The 27,854-nt window shown below is 41.6% G+C and overlaps 1 protein-coding gene and 1 non-coding gene across 4 annotated transcripts in view; one reads left to right on the plus strand and one right to left on the minus strand.

Moving 5' to 3' along the window:
* Positions 1 to 27,854, minus strand: part of Rbpms (RNA binding protein, mRNA processing factor) — a 180,729-nt gene that overhangs the window by 129,658 nt on the left and 23,217 nt on the right. The window contains exon 1 of one of the 3 annotated variants that reach the window (XM_029565286.1): positions 1,806 to 1,877. The exons of the other annotated variants lie outside the window; for them this stretch is intronic. Coding sequence (XP_029421146.1) covers positions 1,806 to 1,862 — 57 coding nt within the window. The 5' untranslated portion in view covers positions 1,863 to 1,877. Of the gene's footprint in view, positions 1 to 1,805; positions 1,878 to 27,854 lie in introns of those variants that run through there. 3 annotated transcript variants of the gene reach the window in all.
* On the plus strand, positions 8,450 to 8,566 carry LOC115071032. Its single transcript, XR_003850125.1, has one exon. It is a non-coding gene; the product is annotated as a U5 spliceosomal RNA (small nuclear RNA).

Below are 27,854 nucleotides of genomic sequence, written 5' to 3' on the forward strand. Positions count from 1 at the left end.
ATGAGGAGACCCTAACTCAAAAAACAAAGTGGAAAGCAAGGGAGGAAGAGCCAGCTGGTGTTGACCCCTGCGAACACATTATCACAGCACAAGAACACATATAACTACACACACATAGACACACACACATGTATACATAACCGCCTAAACAGAGAGAAAACAAAAATGAAAAGTTACTAATGAGTATACAATTGTACCACCCTGAAAAAGCCCAACCTTGTCTATCTTGGAAGTAAGCAGGATCCAATCTGATTAGTGCCTTGATGGGAGAAAATCTCCAGTGGGTGAATCTACCATACCAAACGAGAACCATCAGTCAGATTTATATGAGTGAAGAATAATGTCTACTATATACAAGCCATGGTATTTCAAGTTTCTGTGTGTCCAACTTCATAACTAAAAAATAATAACTTGCATTAAACTTTAAAGTAGAGGGTTAATAATATGGCCCAGTGGGTAAAGGTGCTCTCTGCCAAGCCCAATGACCTAAGGGTGATTCCCTGGGACCCAAATGGTAAAAAGAAAGAATCAAGTCCCATGAGTTTTCTTTGACCTTCACGTGTGCCTTTCAATTCTGGATCCTGCTTTCAATTCTTTTGGAGATGTAATCCCAGAATTAAGATAGCTGGATCATCATATGGTAATCATTTATAATCTGAAGAATCACCATAATATTTTCCAAAGCAGCTTGCACTATTTTGCATCCCTATCAACAGTACATAAAGGTTCCAGTTTTTTTCTCATACTGCCAACACTTCTTTTAAAAATACTAGGTACAATTAGTAGTTTTTAACAATTATAATGATCAAATAGTTTAAGTAGTTGGAGTGCACAAACTCACAGAGATCCATGTGCCTCAACCTCTTTGAGAGGTAGAATTACAGGCATATGCCACCCCCCCCCCCGCCGCCCCAGCACCTAAAATTTGTAAGCATTATTTTTCAGCTTTATTTACAATAGGTCTGGTACAGAATTATCAAGTTGATTCTTCATTTTCAGCAGTCTGTACCAAGGATTTTTAGCCTAGGCAGAGGAGCTAGTGGTGCATGACGGTAACTAAATTGCAGGTCCCAACTTGGCAGAACTATTAGAAAAAAAGTGAAGTTCAGGAAAACACACTGTGGACAAAGCATTACTCATGTCGTAAGAGTTTACACATAACAGGTGTACAATGTACTGGGGTGTTCCTTGCCCATTAATGGAAATGCTCCAGAGACTGTACAGTCAGGAAGATAGATAGGTAGGTCTTCAGCAGTTTGCTTTTCCCTTCACGCTACCTACTTCCTGTTAACAATGTTTTCTTCCTGCTAAATCTGAAAAATGAAACCTCCGAGGAGTCAAAAAGAAAAAAGAAACTAAAGTTTTGGAGGTTTATCTGTGTCATCACTATTTCATGTTAATACAATCTCTTAATAACAAATACTTTTTATAATCTATTTCCTGTTGACAGCACATTTCAGTTAAGAAGAGTATCTGCTAAACGTGGATAGAACACGGTAGTTTTTTGACCTATGAGCTGGAGAGTGGCTAACAATTTTATACAGTGCCTTCAGACCTAAAGTACGCCAAATGTTCTCTCTGGTCTTACAGGAAACATTAAGCTAAAATACGAAAGAGCCAGGTGCGGTGGTACACGCCTGTAGTCCTAGCACTGTAGTCCCAGCATTGGATCTCTGTGAATTCCAGGCCAGCCTGGTCTACATAGTGAGTTCCAGGCCTAGCTGGGCTTTAGGGAGATCCCGTCTCAAAAAGACAAAAAGAAAAAAAAAAAAAAAAGGAAGAAAGAAAACATGCAGATTCCTTACCCTCTGGCTTATACTATTCTCTGCCTCCCTGGGTCTTAGCTTTTCAACTTGGCTCATTTCCTTCCTCAACTAATTCGCCCTCCGCTCATCTTCCCTAACGCTGGCGACTCCTCATCTATTTCTGCAAACCCTCGCTTTCCCAGCCCTCCACCCCCGCATCTAACTGGAATGCTTCCTGTTTTGCTCAGTGGGGTCTGGTCTGCTGGGGCCCTCATCTCAGCTCCAGCCTTTTCCTCTGGCCCGCGGCTGCTGGGCGTGGGGCCTTCCTTAGCGCAGACCGGAAGCCTGGTCCTGGAAGCAGCTGCACTTCCGGTTGCAGTCTCAGAGGCAGCGGTTCAGACCAGTGGGTGGCCTGAGCCTCTGGCAGAAGACCTGCCTAAGGATCTGTTTAGCTTCCCCCAACCGGTCAGATAAAACGGTCAGAGGGTTGACACTAGCAACAACTGGGGCTAGAGAAAGAATGTGATTAGGGCTGGTATCTCTTAGCATTAATTATAATTTAATTCCGTTTACAGAGTCAAATCTAATGCTCATAATCCTCTACGAAGGGCGAATCTTTGCTTGAGCAAGTGTTTCTTAAACCAAGTCACTTTAAAAGTTCAGGTAAGCCGGGCGTGGTGGTGCATGCATTTAATCCCAGCACTGGGGAGGCAAAGGCGGGCAGATCTTTATGAGTTCGAGGCCAGCCTGGTCTACATAGTGAGTTCCAGGACAGCTGGGGCTACACAGAGACCCCGTTTCAAAAAGACCTAAGAAAAAAAAAAAAAAAGAAAAAAATTCGGGTAAATGGCATTTGGGGCTGCTACAGTTTCTACAGTTTCTATTACCCCTTGCAATAATGACCACCATCAGTTCCATTTACAGTAGCTTCTTTGCACAGGAAGGATCTAAGAGAAAGCTTTCCTAGCTATACTCTGTCTGATAAAGGTGATAAGGGCCGACCTAAACCTTGAAAACAAGAGAAGCAGCTCAGTACCTTTACTGACCATATTAGAAGCATGGTGATGTTTCTGTTCTTTTACCAAAAGCCAAGAGACTGTTTGTCAGCAAGAAACGGGAAAGATGAGAATTAATAACAAATAATAGCTAAAATTATGCTCCATAACAAACTTGGATAATAGAGAAATCGGTTCCTAAGTTTAAAAATAACAAAGTTCTTGAAAAAGCACTGAAATAAAGTTTAATACAAAATTCATTTGAAGCAAGCTTGTTTTTCCAAATGTCAGTCTCTGATAAAATCAATTTTAACATTCTGACCTGTAATTCTGACAACTCTAGGTCAAAGTGCTACACACATCATGCCAAGGGAGTGCAAACATTTAAAGGTGCATTACTCAGTTACATTCAGGGAGTATTTATTAAGCGCCCATAAGCAAGGACCTCGGATAGTTGGTGCAAAGCCAATTCTATGAATTCAACACAACAAATTCTCTGCTTAAAGAAAACACAAGCAAACTAACCACATGTAAGAATGCCATGGCTTGGCAAGCATGCCCCCTGCTTCAGACAAGCAGGGAAATTGGGTGACCTGATTGAAAATACTAATGGAGACCTAAAGGACATCAGTGTAAAGACCTGATAGTGCCAGCTTGACCAGCAGAGGAGGAAACTGAGCTCAGAGCCAAAAAATTCTACCTAAAGACTGTCAAGGACAAGCTGGAGACCTAGTGAAGTAATCTCAATCATGTCAATAGGGGAATTGGAAACGGTAACATAAAAAATGTTTACGGGAACAGTGAGATGGGTCCACGGGTAAAGGCGTGTGCCACCAAGTCTGACAAAGGACCTGAATTCAATCCCTGGAATCCACGAGATGGAAGAAAACCAACTCCTGCAAGTTGTCCTCTGCCATCTACATATATACACAGTGACCCCCAAGGGAATCTACTCCAGCTTTGCACCTCCAAAGATCAGACAGATGTGTATTCATTGGAAATTCACCCCCCAGCAATGTATTTCAAGACCCTTTTCATTTTCTGGCATTTATCCTACTATAGCTTATAAATTCCAGTTGGGTGTGGTGACGCATGACGCAAAGCCTTTAATCCCAGCACTTGGGAGGCAGAGGCAGGCGGATCCCTGTATGTTCCAGGCCAGCCCAGTCTTCTTAGTTCCAGGCCAGCTGGGGCTACAACTACAGGGAGACCCTATCTCAAAAAAAAAAAAAAAAAAAAAAAAAAAAAAAAAAAAAAAAAAAAAAAAAAAAGTCAAGTCATAGAGAATTTAGTTTTTTAATAAATTATCACCCTTAAAATTCATAAAACAATTTTTGGGTGAACTTGATAAGTCAATCCAAATTTCATATGACCCTAGAAAGAGAAAATACATCACAAAAAAGGGATATTTTAAAGTCCAAACAGAAAAATCTCTGTTTTGCCTCCTGTGTGGGTGTTTATTTTGTTTCACAATTAAGTGGCCATTGGAAGAATAAATTTTTCAACATTTTGTTAAGTCATCTTAAATTAGGCCCCGGAAAGAAATGGAATCTCTTTTAGTAATGACTTGTTTTCTTTGAAAGTTCATGTTTGGGTCAGCCAAGTTTTAAATGGTAAAATTATATTGCTGTGTTGTTTGTCAAGTTTGGGGGTGTGGGGTAGTGGAGAAGCCGCTGGCTATTTGGATCAACTACAGGGGAGCTTATCTGGTTTCTACACTTAAAAGGGGGGTCTATTCTTAGGCAAAAGACATCATGGTTTTAGAAAAGAAGCTTGCCTTGGATTTTTATTGAATGGGCCACATGGGAAGATTCAACAGTACAATTCTCCAAATAAAAGTTGTTTCCAGAGTTTGTGTGATTGTTTTGAGTTGAAGGGATGTCTAAGTTAAGACTTGCCTTTTGTTATCTTATGCTACAAGTTAGGCAAAAAGAATTGTGTAATGATTGATTTACTCTCTTGTTTTTCTCTATTTTATGTTTTGAGACAGTCTTGCTATGCACAGCCAGGCTGGCCTCAAATTCTTGAACCTCTTGCCCCAACCTCCCAAGTGCTGGGATTACAGGTATGTGCAACATGCCTAGTTTATACCATCTTCTAATACAACTACTCTCTCATGGGGTTGACACTGGTAGGATGGCAGTCACTCCATTCCAGGAAGGACTCAAGTAGTAGCCCATGACAACAACATTCTTAAGAGACACAAGAAGAGACAGTATGGGTACCTCTGTGGTCACATCTGGTCACCAGAGCACAGGGTGAGTGGCTTTGCTTAAGCATGATATACAGGATGAAGTTTTCTGCAGTTTTCCATCTAACCAAAAACAAGTATCACAAAAATGAGGTGAAAAGTTATTTTTTGGCTGGAATCTTTTTATTTAAACAACTACAGAATTACTTCAAACTAAATTCCATCAATTGGGAGTAGGTCAATGAAATCTACACTGTCCCCCTGCCTGATTACAACCCTCACCAACCGATACAACCAAAGACCACGTACTCTCTATTCTCTACCTGGATTCCCCATGCCAGTTATACCACATGCTCTGGGCCTGTAAAACAAAGTGCAATGCCCAGCAAACTCACTGCCACCCCTGTAACTTCACACTTCCTCTCACATTCAATTTAAAGATTTCTTGAAATACACTGTGAAACTGGTGTAATTTATATGAAAAATAATCCCACAAATGACATATCCTACTACTTGGAATATATTCTCCACGTTGCTATACAACTTTACTTTTCATGGCCCTTAGCAAGGAAGAGCCTTCTGTTGTGTCTTTAAATGTCAGCAGTTTACATAATGTTCTAACGTGGTTTTTAGAATAACTGAAATATTTAAAAACAAAATTCATAGCTTTCATCCATATTTAAGTAAATGAAGAGCACAGAGGTGAGATGTCTTGCTTAAGAATGAGATACATACAGGGCCAGATGAGACAGAGAAGTTATTATTTTGGCCTTTAGAAGAAGCTACTAAATATGGTGTTAGTATTTTTTAAGCATGTATAAAAGGGTTATGATTACTCCGTATCTAGTTCATAACTGAGACCAGCCACTAGAAGTACCATTCTCCATACAGGATTTAAATACCCATGGCTTTTACAATTTTGTTCTTGGATATACTTTTTTTTAGGAAATGGACCAAAGGTACAAAACAACTCACTACAAGATTGATTTCTTTTTAAAAAAACCTGAAAATTGTGCTCCAAAATACATTGGTCTGTTACTCACAGTAAAGCCACTGGATTCAGCTTAAAATTATCACAGAAAACAACAAAGATGTGTACACTGTTTCCTTTCCAGAGGCAGGTACCGCATAAGGAATGGTTTCCTCCCATACTGGCAACCTAGGTCATTTCAGAATTTAATTCGTTAAGCTTACTATGTATCTGTACAGCTACCATCAGAAGCATTCTCACTTTAACTTTTCTAGCACCGGAGATGGCACTCAAGGCTCCACACATGCTAGGGAAGTGCTCCCAGAGCACTACCTACACCCCCCTACTTGTTTGCTTTCTTTTTCTTGAGAGAAGACTTGTTATTTTTCCTCAGGCTGATCTTAATCCAGCAAGCAGCCTGGGTTAGGATTATAGGCATACCTCATCAATCCCTGCTTCTGAAAGCATTTTTCTCTTGAGTTACAGCTTGGGCACTTAATTATTATATAACTATTAATTTCTTTTCTCCCTTTTCACATTAAACCTAGTTAAAAGGTCACAAATGGGCTTACATTTTGAAAATTGAGACAAGAGCAAATGTACAGAAACCTGGAGATAATAGAATAATTTGCTGACCCACAAACTTTAAAGACTATGTGAATACCTAGTGAGTTCCAGGCCAGCTGGGGCTACAGGGAGACCCTGTTTCAAAAAACCAAAAAAAAACAAAAATGCCCACCCCCCAAAAAAACTATGTGAACATGAAGAATCCAGAACACCAACAGAGTAAGGAAGGGCACGAGAAATGACCTGACAAAAACCAACTGTCAGCAACATTCCCAGACCTGCTATGATAGGCTGAGCAGGGTCCTACAACTCAAACTCTCTGCCACCCACATGACCACCCATGTGATTACTGGTGGCACAGACCCCACCTAGGCATAACCCTGACCCATCTTTAGGGGCCTCAGTTTCCTTATTTGTAAAAGGAGGAGGCTGGGCTAATGAAGGTTTTGTTTTGGTTTTGTTTCTAAAATAGGATTATCATTATGATAACTTTAGCAGGGTATTTATGGTCTACATCCAAATAAAATCCACTAAGAGATACTCCCATGATATATATTTTTTTAAATCATTACTTTTGACTTGTTTTAAAAGAAGGGAGCAAATGTTTCTAAATATTACACAAGTAAGACCACAGATGGTGACCTCCAGCCTCTGTGCCCCCAAAGCTTGCTAGGACTTACTGAGAAAAATGTTTGGCCAAACAAGAGGTCTTAAAACACATTAAATCATAAAACAGTGTACAGTGCATTTCCTGTCCTCAAAAAAGTCTAATGTTCCCACAGTACTTCTAAATGATTAAGAGCCTCACTCACACAGATGATAGTTAACTTTACTTTTTAAGTATTTTGAGAGCTGGGGAACCAAAGCAGGGCCTCATGAATGCTAGAGAGCCCTACCACTGAGCTACATCCTTGAGCCCAACTTTTAACTTTAAAGAAAACAGGTGCGGATTATAGAGAATTTCCTACCCTGGGCCTCTCTAGGAACCTACAAAGAAATACATGCTTGGGGCTAGAGAGATGGCACTGAGGTTAGGAGCATTGGCTACTCTTGCAGAGGACCCTGGTTCGATTCCCAGCATCTACATAGCGGCTAACAACCATCCATAAATCCAGTTTCAGGGGATCTGATGTCCTCTCTTTTGACCTCCATGGGCACTACACAACACAAGTGCACTTATATACATGAAGGCAATATACTCATATACATAAAATAAAATATTTTTTTAAAAAAGAAATTCTTCTGGAAGGCAGAGGCAGGTGGCCCTCGTGAGTTCAAGGCCAGCCTGGTCTACATGGAGAGTTCCAGGTCAGCTGGGACTACACCGAGATGCTGTAGACCAAAGAAAAAGAAGAAATACTTCTTAGCCAGACATGATGGCACACACCTGTAATCTCAGTACCTGGAAGGCTGAGGCAGGAATACCAGAAGTTTGAGGCCAGCCTGGCAACTTAGCTAGACACTATCTCAAAATAAAAAGAATGAGACATCCATTTTCCTAGCAAATATCCTTGGACATGGGTTCAATCTCCAGCACTGGGGGGAAAAAAATTGTCCTAGTTTATTTCTTTCTGGCTGTGATAAAACACTGACCAAAAACCAACTTAGGGAAGAAAGTGTTTATTTGGCATCCAGATCACAGTTCATAACTGAAGGAAGCCAGGGCAGGAACTCAAGGTAGAAACCTGGAGGCAGGAACTGAAGCAGAGACCATGGAGGAACGCCGCTTACTGGCTTGCTCCTCTGGCTTGTGCTCAGGCTGCTTTCTTAAACATCCCAGGACCACCTGCCCAGGGGTGAGCAGTGGGCTGGGCCCTCCAGCATCACTCAGCAATCAAGAAAATGATTCACAGATGTGGCCAAAAGCCAATCTGATTAGAATAAATTTCCCTATTGAGGTTCCCACTTCCCAAGTTGTCAAGAACTGTTGAGAATGCACAGTCAACTGAATTTCTAAAATACTTTAAAAAAGTTCTCTTTAATACTCTGGTTTCTCTTCAGATCTTACAAATCTTTCGCCTTTTACTAAAGATTTCCATGGAGAGAAACAACTCTGAGTCTTAACCCAATTTTTTAAAGCCTTGCACATAGCAAGGTTGGTAATTCTGGTTGAAAATAAAGCTAAATGGTTTTGTTTGTTTAAAAAAAAAAGTTCTCTTCAATCACGACATTCTTTTTTTTTTTTTTTTTAATGTGTATGAGTGTATCGCCTGCATGTGTATAGTGCACCCATGTCGTGCGATGCCCAAGGAAATGCGAAGAGGGCATCAGATCCCCTGGAACTGGAGTTATGGATGGTTGTTAGCAGAGTCATCTCTCCAAGCCCCTCAATCATGACATTCTTTTGAAGTTTCCCATTCAGTGGAACTGTTCAGCATTACTGTTTAAGTATCAGGGTGGTTGGTGCCCACTGAATGTTACAGCATGGGTTGGGCATGGGTCTCAGTGCTCGGCATGCACTGACTGACTCAATTCCCTTGGCCCTGAAGAGCGGGGACACAGAGATGAAACTCATTTCTTCAAAGTCACCAAGTCTGAATCTGAATCCTGGCATTTTACTCTACAGCCTACTTGCTTAAACTCTGGCTGGCAAACCTACCTTGCACCTGACTCTGTACTGGAGGATCAAAGATGTGGAAGACAAGCACTTGGTTTACAGGCAGTGGAATCTGCCAAACATATAAAAATAATTACAACATGATATGTGGGCTGTAATAAAGGCCTTTAAAATTCACATGGCAACAGGGAAAAGGGAGGGTGCCAGGGTTCAGGAAGGCCGCACTTTAGCTGAGTACGGAAAGATGAGCAGGCATTTCTAGGGTGAAGAAAGGAAGGACATTCCATTGGAGGGCATAAAGGTGCATGAGCTCGGGGGACTCACTGAGGCAGGAAGGAGAGGGAAACCAAACCAGGGAAGCCTATCAGTTTCTATTTGACTAATGGTGCCTAGAAAAGCAGGATCTGCCCTTGAAGTGATAATGTCTGACTTTGTGGGACTGGATTCATTCGCATGTTCACTTGCCCTGAGTCTTAAGTAAAACTTTAAAATAAAAAACTCATCCTGGGGTGTGAGCAAAAACATACACGTCTGCTTTACGATGATTTGACATCAATTTGTCTTTTTTTTTTTTTTTTTTTTAAAGATGGCTGTAAACCCAGTTGGCCTGGAACTCACTAGGTAGACCAGGCTGACCTCGGTATCACAGACATCTGCCTGCCTCTGCCTTCCAGAGTACTGGGATTAAAGGCATGCAGCTCCCTCACCTGGCTTAAATTTTTTGCCTATTTTATGATAATACGAAAGCAACATGTGATAGATATTTCACAGTGCAAAGACAGTGTTCTTCAGTTTTTCAGTTTTGATTCTCTTGTGAGTCTCTCCTGAGATACTGAGCAATGATGGGCAATGACAGTAAGTCACAGTTCCCAGTCAGCCATGTGACCCCAAGATCTACCATTTGTCTTGTTCCTAACCCAAGATATTTAGTATGTTAGGTGCATTCAATACATTTTTACCTTACCATATTTCCACAATGACAGGCTTATCAGGACATAGCCCCAAGGTAAACCAAGGAACATCTGCACAATAAACCAATTATTTTAGAGCCAGGCAACCCAGGCACAGGATGGCACACAGAAGAGGAACGGTGATAAATAGTTTCCTGTGATAAATTGCCATATATGCTAATGCCTAAGTCTGTGACCCTTAGAGGGTTATAAACACAATGTAATAAATAGAGATATGCCCAGGAGTATCACCAAGGGATTCTCCAATGGGTCAATGACTCCCCCCAACCCCCTAACAGTAACAGGCTGGGATTTAAACCATCATGAAACATCTAGAAAAAAACCTAAGGCACAGTAGGAGTGAAAAACACTAAATAAAATAAACAAGTCCTCCCTCCCCATAGCTGGCTTTAAGGCCTCATTTGAAACCATAGGAAAACACTTTAGCTTCTGACTATTCAAAAGGCCTTTTAAGGCTGAGTGTGGTAGCAAAAGCCTTTACTCCCAGCAATCAGGAGGCAGAGGCAGGAGGACTTGCATTCCAAGCTGATAATGAGGACTACACTGTGAGACCCTGTCTCAAAATTTACTGGCAAAATAGTGTCTAACCCTCCCATTTGTAATCAAATTCCCCCAAGAAAGCTTTCTCTCAAAGTAGTAAAAAAAAAAAAAAAAAAAAAAAAAAAGGAAAAAGAAGCAACTGGATCCACAGGTCAGGTACCTATTTTCTCTAAACTAATTTTTTTTTTTTTTTGAGACAGGATCTCCCTGTAGCCCCAGCTGGCCTGGAACTATGTAGACCAGGCTGGCCTCAAACTCACAGGCAGAGTGAGCCGCCTGCCTCTGCCTCATTAGTGCTGAGACTAAAGGCTGTACGCCACCATGCCCAGATTAATCTTAAAAAAGATTAGATTAATCTTTTAGATTAGTTCTAAACTAATCTTTAAAAGAAAACTTAAAAATAAACTACACCAGTGAAACCCGTTTTAATTTTCTACCACAGGATTAAAAGGATGACTGGCCCTCACCCCCAGAGGAAAAAGAATCACTGAGGTTGAACCTAAGAAATCTTACATACAAACTGGGAGTTAAGACCCCCCCTCCCCCCTCCCCGGTGGCACATGAGTACAGCGTGGTTAAGTACACCACTGCTGGGCAGGCTGAGGTGCTTGGTGGTAAAATGTGCTCTCAACATGAGAAGGACCTGCATTCGCTTCTCAGCGTGGGAAAAAATAAAAGAAGAAAAAGAAAACTAAGGAAACAAAAGAACAGAAAAGGGTAGGAGGGGAGAGAGAAAAGGAAACTACTACTGAAGGTAATGGTTACCTGGGTTCAAGGATCAGCCATCGAAATGATGTATGTCAGGCTAGGCAAGTTACCCACAAAAAGGATCACAGTTATACCTTCTTATAAGACTGCTGAAAACTCAGTAAGTTTGGGGAAAATGTTTAGAGCAATATTTGGAACTAAGTATGGGACAAATACTCATACGCTGACTCATAAAAAAAAAATTCCTTGCAGGTATTAAAACAAAACTGGTAAGAAAAAGCAATTGTTCAACAGTGAAATAAAATACCAAAGTAGGCTATCATGCAAATGGTAGAACTGTCAGTGGAAGGAACATATTTTAAAATGGAGAAATCAAACTAAAGAGCCACTTACTGAGTCCTTAGAATATTAACCAACCTGCTGGGTGTTAAATTGCTTTTTTATTTTTTGGTTGTTTTTAAGACAGGGTCTTACAATGTAGCCTGATGAGCCTAGAACTCACTATACAGACCAGGCTAGTCTTCAATTCACAGAGCAGTGCCTGCTTCTGCCTCCTGAGTGCTGCCATTAAAGGCATGTGCCACCAAGCCCAGCTTAAATAGCTTTGAAGGCATACATTTCTACAAAAGCAATAAGGAGTTAACATTGTTATTATTTTATTATTGTGTATTACAGATGTGTACATGCCTCAGCACGAGTGTGAAAGTCAAAGGATAACTTTTGGGAGTTGGTTCTTCCCTTCCATTGTTTATTCCAGGGCTGAAACTCAGGTTGTCAGGCTTGCATGGCAGGCACTTTTATCTACTAAACCATCTTACCAGGAGTTAATATTTAATACTTTATTTTTATGTGTATAAGTGTATTGCCTGCATGTATATAAGTGCACTCAAGTCATACAATGCCCAAGGAGGTCAGAAGAGGGCATCGGATCCTTTGGAACTGGAGTAATAGACTGTTGTTAGTTGATATGTGGGTGCTGGGAACCAAACTCAGGTCCTCTGCAAGAGTAGCCAGCGCTCTTAACCGCTGAGCCACCTCTCTAGCCCCGGGAGTTAATATGTAATAATGTACAAATCCTGTTATGTTTTTTCAGCTGAAAAATATATCATAAAAATGTTGGAAGTTTGGAAATAGAATAGCCCTGTTTCAAAAGACAAAGAGAAGAATTAGTTATTGAGCATCAATTGTCTTTACTGTGCTTGAAGTTATTACACAGGAGATGGAGTACAGCTCAGTGTTAGAGTACTTGCCTAGCATGCTCAAGGCCTTGGGTTTGGTTCTAAGCACCAAAGGGTAGGAGTTACTAAGAAGTAAAAAGTTTTCTCCCCAGCTCAAATTCTGTGACATACAATGAGGCAATGTTTTTACATACCAGTATTTCCTTTAATCATTGCAATTCCATGAAGTAGGTACTAGCATTATTGTTCTTTCCTTAGAGATGAAGAATCTAACTTAGAGAGGTTAAAGGTTATCCAGCCAGTAAATAGAGCAGACTACAGACAGATCTAGTTATGAATCTAAGCTAGCCTGGCACTTTAGGTAACAGATTTATAATGAAGTCTCCAATTTCACAAAAGCTGGATTTACAGATGGATTTCCCCATAATGGACCTCATCTCATGTCTCAGTCCTCTTCCAAATAATTAACAGCAGCTTTCCACTGCCAGTTCCACTATTCAAATACTATCAAGGTATGATCTATATAATTGACACTATAATCTGAATTCAACTCTAAATTATATACTGTTATTCCTGATTTATACAAGAACTAGCCTAAAGAAATTAAGTACAGTGTTCCCTCCTCACCAATGGTTTCACTGTTCCCAGCTTGGTAGCTACAGGAAACTATGGTCTGAAACTATTAAAATGGAAAATTCCAGAAATAAACAAGTCATAAGTTTTAAATTGCATGCTATTCTAAGTATCCTGATGAAATCTCACCCCGCATGTGAATCATCCCTTTGTCCAGCATAATCTTGTTGTATATAATAACCCATCTTTCATCTGGCAGCCATTGGGTACTAGGTTGATGGTCATGGTATCACCGTACTCTGTCTTTATGCACTCTTACTTAATGACCCCAAAGAACAAGAGTTGTGATGCTGGCATTTGAGATAGGCCAGAAAGAAGCCATAGAGTAGGAAAAAACATAATATTTGGGTTGGAGAGATGGCTCAGTGGTTAAGAGTACTAACTGCTCTTGCAGAGGACCAGGATTTGATTCCCAGCACCCACAAGGCAGCTATGAATCATCCTTAACTCCAGTTCCAGGGGCATTCGATGCCCTCTTCTGACCTCCCTCCACAGCACTGCTTGATACACTCACATACGTGCAGGCAATATACTCATATGCATAAAACACAAATTTTTAAAAATTTCAAATACATAATTTTAGGCATTTCATCTATTGTACTATACTGTTGTAATTGTAAAATAATGATTGTTGCTCATCTTACTGCCTGAAATATAAGTTAAATCTCTTAAGTATTGGGGCTGAAGAGATGGCTCAGGATTGAGAGCTCTTGCAGAAGAATAGAGTTCTGTTCCCAGTATCCATACATCTATAAGCTCACAACCAAGTCTGATGACTCTGAACCACCTGAACTCTAGCTCCAGGGATCCAACGCTCTCCTCTGGCCTCCAACGGCACCCCCCCCCCAACAAATAAAATAAAAATAAATTTTAACAAACAAAAGGACACCAGAAAGTATGTATAGGAAAAGATAGTAGCTAACTGTTAAGACTGGAGTGTCCTCCAAGTGTTGATATATTCCAAGTGTAGCTGGTACTAGGAAGTGGTGTGGAAACTTTTAACAAGTAGGGCCAAATGAAAGTTTCTTGGCTTACTGAGGGTTATGCCCTCAGAAGGAACTGATGTATTCTTGGGGATCCTGGTTACTTCTTGGGAGTACTGTCCTATAAAGGCATGCCGGGCCCTTCCCTGGTCTCTCTGACTTTGTTTTATTCTCTCACACATTCTATGAGGCCACCACTGTGTGACTCAGCCAAGAAGCCCCTCGCCAGATCCAAACAGAGGTCAGCACTACTGACTCTCCAACTGAGCAAAATAAACCTTTTTTATTTTCTTTATAATATTACACAACTTCTAGTATTTTATTAAACAAAAAAAAAAAAAAAAAAAAAAAAAAAAAAAAGGAGAAAAACTTGGCAAGGGCAAGAATGACTATCTGATTATGAAATAAACAGCTATCAAAAAGCACCTACAGCTAACCATCCATCCTAGCGCCAACAGTCAAGAGCAGCTACTAGGTACCTGACGAATAACAACAGGTACTAGCTGCAGTTTCAGGTACCTCCTGGGATCTACCTATGGCTAAGGGAGAGGAAGCTACCATTGTCTGAGATAGCACAGCTGATACATAGTAGCCCCAGATAGGAAGCCAAAACTGACTAGCATGGTACTATAAAGCCAAAAAAGTTTACCTAAATTTTCCGAATGCAGACTCCCTAAAACTCTTCAGCATTAATTATGCCTTTCTTCCCTGAAAAGCATTTTCCTTCTCAACTGGTTCAGGTGACTGCTTTTCTCTAAAAATCTAAGATTTACTTTTCCAGGCAATCCTTCCCCCATCAATTTATCTCCAGGAGTCTTCAGTCTGGGTGGTCACAATGGACTTGAGATAGAAGAGAAATAAAGAACAGAGAGAGTTGGGGCTGGCGAGATGGCTCAGTGGATAAGAACACTGACGTTCTTGAAGAAGACCCAGGTTCAAATCCCAGCACCCACATGGCAGCTAACAACTGTAACTCCAGTTCCAGGGGATCCGAAAGTCTCTTCTGTCCACCGCAGGCACTGCACCACACGAGTGCACTTACCTACATGCAGGCAATACATGCATACACATAAAATAAAAAATAATAAATAAAATATTTAAAAAAAAAGAAAGAACGGGGGGGGGGAGCAGAACCAGAAGGAAGTGGCCTTTCTGACACAGGAGACTTTCCCTAAGCTTCCCCACGTGAGGAGGTCAGACCAAACTTCACAGTCTCCTTTGGTTCCCCTTTCCACACCAATCCTAGGTTGGGTCCCCTCAGAGGTAGCTAGGCGACCAGGCCCAGTACACACAAAGAGGAAAAAGGTGTCAAGGCCCTGCCAGACAAGTCTTCAAACAAAAGCAGAACTAGTAACCTATAAATACCCACAAGGTGATGGAAACAGGAACAGAGAGATAAGGGGCAAATATTACAGATGTTTAAGAGTCTGGATCTCCCGTGGAGCAGAATAAAAAGAGCCCTGGGAGACACTGCTAGAAAGAGAACGGGTAGGGGCGGAAGGCAGATAACAAAGCCCATGATTCAGTGCCCAAAGTAACCAGCTAGGGTGAGGCTGGTCCATTCCTAGTCACAGTCTGAGGGTTGGATCCTTAAGATACACTCCAACTGCTCAGAGACCTAAAGTCAGATACATTCTCAACTCTGCCCTGGACGCTTAAAATTAACAGATGACCTCCAAATTAGAAACACTTTACTCAATTAATAGAATCCCTTGCTTCACTGAGTTGCCCAAGAACAAATAGCAGACCTAACCAAACATTTATTGAAAACACTATATTTATTTCAGTAAAACATATCTATTTACCTCCATTCAATTTCAGGATTTTCCACCCCTCTCCTCAGTACTGAAGAGTGAACATGGGGCCTTGATAAGCAAATGCTCACCACAGAGCCATAACGCCATCCCCTCAATTTTTAAAATTTAATTTTTTATGTGTATGAGTGATTTACCTGCATGTATACAACTGCATCCATGTGCAGTGCCTGCAGAGACCAGAAGAGGATGTTGGATCCCCTGGAACTGGAGTTAAGGATGGTTGTTAGCTGCCATGTGGGTGCTGAGAACTGAAACCCAGGTCCTCTGCAAGAGCAATCAGTGAGTGGTCTTAACTGCTGAGCCATCTCTCTAGCACCTACCTCTCCATTTTTTTAAGAAGGTACATTTTGTTATGTATTTTTCCTCTAGCTTCTTGGGTGTTAATTTACATAAGAAAAAACTGAAAGTAAAGAAGAAAAGAAAACAAGCCCAAATTCATTTGATTATTTAAGTTTGTTCAGAAAAATATCTGGATTTCTATTAAATCCTGTTTAGTTCCTTTCTATAGGGGAAGTGTGGAACAGCTCTCAGGCCTAAACAAAGTCCAGACTTGTGGCTAAATTAATAGCAGATAACTCTACACATCTCATCCAAGAGCCTTTCCTCTACCTCTCCACCTATGATAATTACTTTATTCTGACTTTTGTTGCAGCAATTGGACTTTTCAAGACTGGGGTATGAATTCCAATCAGTCCATGGGTGTTTGAGGGAATTACAGTCCTTTTGTACAGTAAGAAACTACAAAGTGTACTTTTAAGATAACTATATATAAGGCATATGCCTTTAATCCCAGCACTCGGGAGGCAGAGGCAGGAGGATCTCTGTGAGTTCAAGGCCAGCCTGGTCTACATAGTGAGTTCCAGGCCAGCTGGGGCCACAGGGAGACCCTGTCTCAAAAAGACCAAAAAGAAGAAAAAAATCAGAAAACAACAACAACAACAACAACAACAAAACAGTTAACTATGTATGTTTGGGGAAAAAAAATTATATATATATATATATAGTTAATATATATAAGTATTTAGGCAGGGGGATCTTTGTGAGTTCAAGACCGGCTTGGTCTACATAGTGAGTTCCAGGACAGCTGGGGCTACAAGTAGACCCTGTCTCAAAAAGACAAAAAAACAAAACAAAACAAAACAAAACAAAACAAAACTGTGCTTCGATGGGTATGGTCAAGGCCAAGCCTTTAATCCCAGCACTGGGGAGGCAGAGGCAGACAGATCTCTGTGAGTTCAAGGCCAGCCTGGTCTACATTGTGATTTCTAGGCTAGCTGGGGCTACAGAGAGGCCCTGTCTCAAAAAGACCAAAAAAAAAGTGCTTCAAGGAATTTTTAATGAGAAGCATATACTTGAACAAAACACTGTAGAAGATTCATGAAAAGAAGTCAAATAATTCCTACAATTTCTTTGCAAAATTTACTTAGAAACGCTCGCTGCAAATTTGACTGTCCTGTCCTTGTTAAACCAGCCTGGTCACTGCTGTCTGGTGATAATATTCTCAGCGCCAGGAAGCTGGTAAGTATGTGATTAAATGTGCTTCCCCCTTAGCTCTACCCTGGATGCTATGAATCTGCTGAAGAGAAGATTCTGCAGCTGGCCAGCTCATACAAAGTATATACATACCACACACATCCCCTAAGAGAAACCAAACTGGCTTTGCCAAATTTTTATGCAAGTCATTACACACAAATTCTAAATCTCTTATAATCTCTACACTTTTATTTGTAGTCTTCAGAATTCAACAGAAACCAATTTAAAGCAAGTATGGAGGGCCAGCTGGCCGGCTGGTTACAGGTGCTTGTCTCCAAGGCTGATTGACAACTTGAGGGCAACGGTAGAGAAGGGACTCCCAAAAATTGTCCTGACACTGACACACCCCCACACACATACACATAAACACACATAAACACACATACATACACATAAACACACAGTGAAAATTTTAAAAATACTTTAAATAGAGTATGGGAGGAAAATATGAAAAGTGGCTATTTTCAAGAGTTCTAACAGCTATTTTGAACTAAACCATTCTGTTCTTATCTCTGCTCCTTGAACCCTCTCCACTTCCCACCCCCACCCTTCACTTCTGAACTATTCTCCTTTAAGAATGCAGGAAGTATTTAGAGGGAAAACAACAGAACAAGAAACAAAGACTGGCTGGATTTACATACAGGAGCATCTCCCTTTTCTTCCAACAGTTCAAGCCTAGAGGGATTCCTTGCATAAATCATTTTCTACAAGTTACTGCTTTCTAACAGTCTTGCTGAAATTTAGCACTGCATGCAGGCAGTCCAGAAACTAAGAAATACATGGAATAATGCCTCTGTGTGACTTTAACCTTGTCGGTTCACCTTTTTAGGCTTAAGTTTGCTCATCTGATGATTTGTCTCTTAAATCCAAAGCACGAAATAAGTTTTGAAACATAGTAAGTCCCTTTTTTACAGCTCTTTTCAAAATTTTTGTGGCTTTCTTTACATCTCTAAGACCCATTTGCTTATAGAATTAGCTTGTCAAATTTTTTATGGACTTTAGCATTATAAATTATAAGCCTGGAGTGGTGGCACATGTGGATCTCTGTGAGTTTGAGGTCAGCCTGGTCTCCAGGAGGCCAGCTGGGGCTACAGGGAGACCCTGTCTCAAAAAGACCCAAAAAAAAGAATTATATTAAATTGTAAATTAATTTAGAAAACACTGTATCTACCCAGGAATACAGTCTATACCTCTACCATCACATCCTTTATATAATTCAAAACAGTGTTTGAGGTTTGAGATGCGAAGTGGTTAAGAGCCCTGGTTGCTCTCAGAACACCAGGTTTGATTCCCAGCATCCACATGGTAGCTAACAACCATCCATAACTCTAGTTCCAAGGAATCCAACACGCTCTTCTAAACTCTGTGGGCACTGCACAACATAGGTACCCTTATATACATACAGTCAATACACTCAATACACATAAAATAAAATAAAATATTTTAAAAGAGCGCATACTGCTCTTGTAGAGGCTCCTAGCACCCATGTTGGGCAGCTCACAACTGTCTTTAATTCCAGCTCCAAGAGGATTGGAAACCTGTGGCCTCCACAGGCACTGGCACTCTACATGTGCATATACCCACATGTAGACACACACATACATACCTAAAAATAATGAAAATAAATCTTATTTTTTTTTTATATTTTAGTTTTTTGTGTATCAGTATATTTCCTGCATGTGTGTAAATGCACCTATGTTGTGCAATGCTCACAGAGGTCAGAAGAGGGCACTGGATTCCTCCTAGAGTTACAGATGGTTGTTAGCCACCATGTGGGTGCTGGAAATCAAACCCAGGTCCTCTGTAAGAGTAGTCAGTGCTCTTAACTGCTGAGCCAACTCTCCAGTCCCCAAAATAAATATTTTAAAAAGATGGATTTAAATTATTACTTGATTACATTTCTGGGACAGAGGCAGTATGGGGTAGGAGACTGACAGGAGGACTTGGATTACTTGCAATACGTTTTTACATTAAAAACAAACAAAAAAACAAGCTGTACTTACTTTTGCTGCAATTGTCATTATTTGGGTTTTTTTGAGACAAGATCTCACTTTATCCCAGGCTGGGCTTGATCTCACTACATAGCACAAGCTGGCCTGGAACTTAAGTGGTCCTCCTGCCCCAGCCTCCTCACGTTCCTCAATGAATGCGCCTAGTGAGCCAGCCACCACACCTGGCTTATAATAATATTTTTAGTAAGAGAAGACAATGAAGTGACATGGTATTTGTAAAAGTTTGAGGGCTTTTTTTCCCCCCCAGCTTTCTAAAACTTTATGAAAGTAAGTTTCTGGAGACGCCTCCATGTTGATTTCAACCACTGACATCATCAGTTCCCTGGTACCAAGTAGTGAAGATTCACTGTGTCAGTACCATGAAGACAGTAAGGAAGAAAACAAGATGTTCAGCAACTCCAGACATTCTGTAAACGCTTAAACACCCAGTCATTGTGATATACTGGGGTTTTTTTCTTAAATTTTATGAGTGTATTGCCTGCATGTGTATAAGTGCACCTGTGTCATGCAATGCCAGTGGAGGTCAGAAGAAGGTGGTCAGATCCTTTGGAACAGGAGTTACAGAAGTTACTGGAGTTAGGAGTGCTTGGAATTGAACCCAGGTCCTCTGTAAAAGAAGTCAGTGCTCTTAACCTCTGAGCCATCTCTCCAGCCCTGATATATTGATTTTTATAAAAGAAAAATATCTGAACACATTAACAAACTTTTCATTGATCACAAGCAGAATCCAAAGATTTTACTGTGTTCCTTAGAGAAAAAGATATATCTGCCCCTAACTAAAAACAAGAAGGGCAGAAAATGTGTGAGACTGGAAAGCCCTGTGGATTAACATTTATACAAACACTAACTCTGAGAATGGAAGGAAGCCTTTCCTTACCCTTCATCATTTTGTTTAGTTTATCTATGGTGGAGGATGGGTACAAAAGGAACTCCAGAAGCAAAGGGGGGATGTGGCCAGTATACCGGTCACTTTGCCAATTCCTAAGTCAACTCCTAAGTCACTAGTTTATCTGGAAAGAACACTTATGTTCCTGGCTCACAGGGATTTCCTAATTCTGAAAACCCCGCACTGCAATGTAACATGACTTGGAATGTTACAAGAAGGGACTCATTGTATTCCACTAAAATTTAGTCCCGTACAAGGTTATTTTAAGTATCAGGCCAACACAAAGCCAAAGCGACAAACTTCAGAACTTAGTTTAGATGAAGAAATCAGGATATCCCAAGGGCTGGGCACATGTAGCCCAGTGGTGGAGGCTTGCCTAACATTTAGGCCTTGGGCTTGATCCCCAGCACTGAGGGAACAAAACAAATAATGAGGATGTCCTTCCTTCTGTATAATGGGCTTAGCTTTGCTCTGAAGCAGAAAAAACCCCACAGATGAGGGCTATCTGGCCAGGAAACTCAGTTGCAGAATGACAGCTTATCTCCACTTTTTGCAAAGTTACCCTAGCTCTTGGAGGAGCATACTGTGGAGGGGGGGCAGGTCTGGGGACAGGAAAGTGGTGTCGAAGGCTTAAGGGTGGCCTGACCTGGGCCTGTTTGGGAAGATGGAGCTAAATCAATAGATTTCTAAGATGTTAGGGAGCAGTGGAGGTGCATGATGGATTAAGTGTTGAGCGAGGGACGAGCGAGACACCTGAATGAAGGAGACAGACTCCCCACAGATGGGAGCACAGGCAAGCAGGCTTGGGAACCGCAGACCAGTTCCAGGGCATGTTGAGTTTGAGGAGAGTGAAAGACATCCATTTGGAGATGGTACGGATACTGGTGGTCACATATGAATCTGGAGCTCAGGGCAGAGTCTGGGACACAGGGAGCGTAGAATAATGATAAATGAAGGTGCAGGATGGGTAACTAAGGCATGCTAACATTTGACAACCCAACCAAGGGAAAAAGGTAAGGAGCATGCAGGGGTGGCCTGGGGAAGAAAGAGGGACATCAGCTGAGTTGTATCACCAAAGCCAAGAGAAGAAAATATCAAGAATGGAAATATCCAAAACATACCTTCTGTCAGCAGTAGCAGACAGGGCGGTTTTAGTTTCCTTCCTCTTATTTTCCCAGGAGTTTCAATAATTATGTCATTTATCAGGAAAAAAAAAAAAAACCACAAATTTTTGTTAATAGCAGCCTCAGAAATTAAAGAGCCACATATAGCCTACTATGCACAAAGTATGTGGATTTTTAAAATTTTTTTTTTTTCTTTTTTTTTTGGTCTTTTTCAGACAGGGTCTCCCTGTAGCCCCACCTGTCCTGGAACTCACTATGTAGACCAGGCTGGCCTTGAACTCACAAAGAAAGATCCACCTGCCTCTGCCTCCCGGGTGCTGGGATTAAAGGCGTGCGCCACCATGCCTGGCTAAATTATTTATTTTTATGTGTATGTCTGTACTGCCTGCATGTATGCAGGTGCACATTGGTCATGCAATGTCCGCAAAGGTCAGTAGAGGGTGTTGGATCCCCTGGAACTGGCCTTATGGACAGTCTGAGCTGCCATGTAGGTGCTGGGATTCAAATCTGGGTCTTCTGCAAGAACAGCCAGTGCTCTTAACCACTGAGCCATCTCTCCAGCCCCGGAGAGATGTGCTTTAAGTTCTTTTTCTCCGGTATGTGTTTTAAGTTCTTTTTCATGGTCTGTGGATGGATTTGCCTCACCTCTCTATCCACTGCTCCAGCCTCATGACCAGTGACACACATTGCCCAGCCTCTGGGCCAAGGTCTGGAATCCCAGCAAAGTTGGCTGACCCATACACAGATGGCCTAGTGACCTTGAGTTCATTAGCATACTGTTCTAATCAAATGAGCTAACCAGCAACAGACCCTCCTCATTTGTCCCACTGCCCACCACCACTCAGGCCAAAGTTCCTCAACTCTGAACCATTTCCTATAAACAAGTGATTGCCTGCAAACATTCACAGATACAGGAGGTCCAAGGCTCACCAAAAATATTTGTTCTATGCCTCTAAATAAAGTTTATGTTTACTCACAAGCTACTTGTGCTAGCAAACAGAGGTATATCATTAATGAAAATGATGGCAGCACCGAGCCAGCCTACCAGTGACCCAATGCCTGTTGCTCTGGCAACACTAAAAATCAGGCAAGAGGTAAAAGGATGTAAGAAACAATATTCCAGGGGCTGGAGAGGTGGTTCAGTGGTTAAGAGACTGGCTGCTCTTGCAGAGAACCCAGGGTTGGCTTCCAGCAACCACATGGTGGTGGCTAAAAACTGTCTGTAATCCAGTCACAGAGGATCCGATGCCTCTTCTGGCTTCTGTGGCCATGGTACAACATGGTACACTTACATAGATGCAGGCAAACCACTTATACGCATAATATAAAAATTTTAAAATTTAAGAAAGAAACAATATTCTAACCTTCTACGCCTAATTTGACCCTCCTCCACCCATAAAATATTCGGTATTTTTCAGTTTTTTTTGTTGTTTTGTCTGTTTTTTTTAAGACAGAGTCTCACTATGTAGCCCTGACTAGCCTGGAACACATTATGTAGACAAGGCTGGCCTTGAACTCATGAGAGCTGCCTCTGCCTCCCAAGGGATTAAAGACATGCACTGCCACACCTGGCTGTGGTACCTGTTTTAACAGCATCCTTCATGAAACAGTCTAAGAGTAGTTATCCTCCTACTTTAAGTTTCAATATTTAAAGACAAATGTGACCTTGCTTTCAGAGGACAGTTGGGCTCAGTCAGAGCAGTACCAGCAGAAGTACTGCAGCTCGTTTAACTAGAAATTCGGGAGCTGGGAGAGCTTAGTCCACACAGCGCTTGCTACAAGCATGAGGACTAGAACCTTTGTTAAAAGTCAAGCGGGGCTCACCTGACAACTAGTCTAGCTAACTGGTGAGTCCCAGGCTAGTGACAGACCCTGTTGACATCAAAACATCAAGGTGGGCCACACCTGAAAAGGAGCTGTCCTCTGGCTTGTACACATACATATAAGTACCACCACCACCCCCAACAGCAGCAAAGAAAAATATGCATTCTACACCAACCCTGGGTTCAGGCAAAGATGCTGGACAAAACCACCTTGTAGGTCACCTCCAGCTCAAGAGCCTACAACAGCACCAATCTTTATCATCATGCTGAAAACTAAGAGAAATATCTGTAAAATTCACTTAATTTTGTAAATTTCCACATCTGTATACTTATTGTTTGAAAAGAAATGTATGTTCCATGAAAAGAAAGTGAACAGGGCTGGAGAGATGGCTCAGTGGTCTATGGCCGCTATTGCAGAGGACCTAGGTTCAATTCACAGCACCCACATGGAGGCTAATAACCACCTGTAACTCCAGTTCCAGGGGATCCGACAGCCTCTTCTGACCTCCACAGGCACCGCATGACATGGGTGCACTTACACACATGCAGGTAATACACTCATATACATACAACAAAAATAAAAATTTGAAAAAAGAAAAGAAAGTGAACCTACTTTTGTAGTAATCTACAGTAAAGGACTCAGGACGCAGGTCAATTGAAAAATGCTTGTCTATCACACATAAAACCCTGGGCTCGCTAGGCGTGGTAGTGCACGCCTTTAATCCCAGCACTTGGGAGGCAGAGGCAGGCGGACCTCTGTGAGTTCAAGGCCAGCCTGGTCTACATAGTGAGTTCCAGGACAGCTGGGGCTACAGGGAGACCCTGTCTCAAAAGCCCCCAAAAAAAAACCCTGGGCTCAAACCCCAACACCAAATATAGGGGGTGTGGTAGCACAGAGCTGTAAAACCTATAATCCTAACACTCAGTAGGTGGAGTCAACAGGATCACAAGTTTAAGGTTTTTCTTCTCTATATAGTGAGTTGAAGGCCAGCCTGGACTATATGAGACTGGCTCAAAACAAAACACTGCACATATACACTGAATATTTGTGCATGCCTTAGACTCTGTACTTAACTTCGATCATAGATGTGGACCACTGTGCCCTCTACATGCAGTGCTGGGGACTGAATCTAGGATTTTATTAATGCTACAAAGGTCTTCTACCAAATGAGTTATGCCCCAGCATTTTAAAAAATATTTGTAAATATTTATTGATTTGTAAAGCACAGTGGAATGTTTTTCAATAGGGATTTTTTTTTTTTTTTTTTTTTTTTTTTTTTTTTTGTAAAGAGCCAGATAGTAAATAATTCAGGATTGTAGAACAGTCACTGCCGGAATCCCTGTAGCCAGCTGTCCTGAACTCACTATGTAGACCAGGGTGGCCTTGAACTCACAGAGATCCACCTGCCTCTGCCTCCTGAGTGCTGGGATTAAAGGTGTGCGCCACCACGCCCTGCTTCAACAGGTAATTTTTAAAAAGAATAAATTTAGTAATTATTGGGATAAGTGGCCTATCTTTCCAGGAAAAGAAATTTTAAGAACTTAACTTTGACTGGAATACTTCTGTTCAAATGGATTTTACTATAATTGGTGTTGGGAGGGCAAGATTCATGAAGATGAGGTGCTAAAAATAGATGCTGTACAACTCGGGAGAGCATACTTGTGAGACCAACAGTAACAATTAGCAAAATGTGGTATCGCCAGTATTAAAATAGTAAATCTGAGCCCATTCCGGGAACACTGTCATGAACTACCATAGTCATCTGGGTTGGGGGTGGCTCAGAGCTCCAGAGGTCCTCAGCCCAAGGGACAGCCTTATAAGGCAATCCTGCTACAGAGCAGATAAGAACACCACCAAGCACTTAACATTTCCAGAGGCCTCTACAAGTATTAACTCCTTCATTCTCACCACATTCTAGGATAGCTATGCTACTATCTTTCTAGATGAGACTATGGAAGATGCCTTATTAATTATAATTAACTATTGCAAGGTGGGCAAGGAGCTGGCTGCCTTCCCAAGGCACCTGGTTCAGGGCCAGACAAGCCTAATGAATGAGAGGGAGGAGGAATATTTCTTAACTTTGGAGGCAAATGAGGAACAGTCTCCCCCTCCCTCCCCTATCTCTCACAGAGTTCCCACAAGATTCCAGACCTTAAAATAACCGAGTCTTGTTTAAACAGCCTAGGAGAGGAGGAGCGTGAAGCCCAGGCCAGGGTCTGGCATAAACACACAAAAGAGGGTATGGGACACAGCCTTGTACTTTCATGAATAAAACTCAGCAATTGTGATTACTATGACAGTAAGAAATGAGACAACAACCAGTCAAGGGAGGATGAAATGGCTTCATAATATTTAAGTTAAAAAACTTCAATATGAAGGTTAGAGAGATGGCTCAGTAGTTAAGAGCGTGTACTGTGCTTGCAGAGGATCCAAGTTTGGTTCTCAGCACATATATCAGGTAGCTCACAAATATCTCTAACTCCAGCTCCAGGGGATCTGAAACCTCTGACTTCCACAGGCACTTGCACTCATGTGCACATACTCACACACAGACAAACACACATACACATAATTTTAAAATACATATATATATAAAGCCGGGAGTGGTGGCACATGCCTTTAATCCCAGCACTTGGGAAGCAGAGGCAGGTGGATCTTTGTGAGTTTGAGGCTAGCCTGGTCTATGTAGTGAGTTCCAGGACAGCTGGGGCTCCAGGGAGACCCTGTCTCAAAAAGACAAAAACAAAAAACAAACAAACAAACAAAAATATATAAAATACCAGGCATCATAGCATACATCTATAACTCGGGAGGCAGAGGCAGGTGGATCTCTGTGATGCCCTCTGAAGTCACTGCATACACAAGACACAGGCAAAACAGTCATACACATAAAATAATTTTAAAAATCAGGCTGGAAGGATGGTTCAGCAGTTAAAAGTACTGGCTGTTCTTGCAAAGGACCCGGGTTCAATTCCCAGCACCCACATGATAGCTAACAATCATTTATAACTCCAGTTCCCTGGGATCTGACACCTTCTTCTGACCTCCAAGGGCACTGCATGACATGGGTGCACTCACACACATGCAGGCAATACACTTATACACACACAAAAATAATAATAAAATATTTTTTTAAAAGAATTATGGGCCCTGTCTCAAAAAGACCAAAAAAAAAAAAAGGGCTGGAGGGATGGCTCAGCAGTTAAGAACACTGGCTATTCTTGCAGAAGACCCCCGGGTTTGAATCCCAGAACCCACATTGCAGCTAACAACCATCAGAAACTCCAGTTCCAGGGGATCCAACACTCTTTGTCTTCCATGGGCACTGCACAACATGGGTGCACTTACACACATGCAGGCATAACACTCACATACACAAAATAAAAATAAATCAAAAAATTTTAAAGAAAATTATAAGCCAGGTAGTGCACTCGCCTATAACCCTAGAATGCAGGAAGTTGGGAGCAAAAGGATCAGGAATTCAAGACAAACCTAAGCTACAAGAGATCCTCTCTCAAAACAAAGTATAGCAAGATACACTAACAAAACCCAAAGGTATGTAGACTGTTACGAGAGGCTGAGTAGCTTATAAAGTAAAGTAAGGGGCTCGTTGACTCATGATTCTGGGAGCTTGGTAAACCCTACACCAAGTGCCCAGTTACCTCACAACACAGAGAAATAGAAAGGGAACTGAGGGTGTGAAGGGCCAAGCACGTGGGAGGCTAGCTTTCTAACAACCCACCTCTCATTGAAGACTGTAACTTAGACTGTGAGTTAAATCCTTCCTCCAGATGCTTTCGTCAGAGTATTTTATCAGAACAACAATTCAATTGAAGGCTGGGGATGTAGCTCAGTTAGAATGCTTGCCTAACATGCATGAAACATGCATGGGTTCAAGATCTCCAGCACTACATATAATGACTTTGGTGGCATACACCATACCAGTATTTGGGAAGTAGGGAGAATAAAACAGGATTTAGGAGTGCAAAGTCATTTCTGGCTACATGCCAAGTTTCAGCCCAACCCAGAATCTTGCCCCCCGCCGTACCCCCAAGAAAAGGTTTTTAATTATAAAAAAATAGTTGCCAGGAGTGGTGGTGCAAGCCTTTACTCCCAACACTTGGGAGGCCAAGGCAGGTGAATTCGAGGTCAGTCTGATCTACATAGTGAGTTCCAGGCCAGCTGGGGCTATAGGGAGACCCTGTCTCAAAAAGACAAAAAAAAAAATTATCGGGGGGTGGGGGGTGGGATGGAAAGATGGCTCAGTGATTAAAAGCACTGGCTGTTCTTGCAGAGGACCCAAGGGTTGGCTCCTAGCACCCTTATGGCAGCTCACAATCATCTTTAACTCCAGTTCCAGAGAATCCAACGCCCTCTTCCAGCCTCTTTGGGCAATGCGTGCATGTGGTATACCTACATACATGCAGGCAAAACACTCATATACATAAAATAAAAATTTTTTGAAAAAATTATCCAGCCGGGTGTGGTGGCACACATCTTTAGTCCTAGCACAGGGGAGGCAGAGACAGGTGAATCTCTGAATTCAAGACCAGTCTGATCTACATAGTGAGTTCCAGGCCAGCTGGGGCTACAGGAAGACCCTGTCTCAAAAAGACCAAA

This window comes from Nannospalax galili, unplaced genomic scaffold (genome assembly GCF_000622305.1).
Source record: "Nannospalax galili isolate Female #2095 unplaced genomic scaffold, S.galili_v1.0 scaffold2038, whole genome shotgun sequence".
In the NCBI taxonomy this organism is placed as follows: Eukaryota; Metazoa; Chordata; class Mammalia; order Rodentia; family Spalacidae; genus Nannospalax; species Nannospalax galili.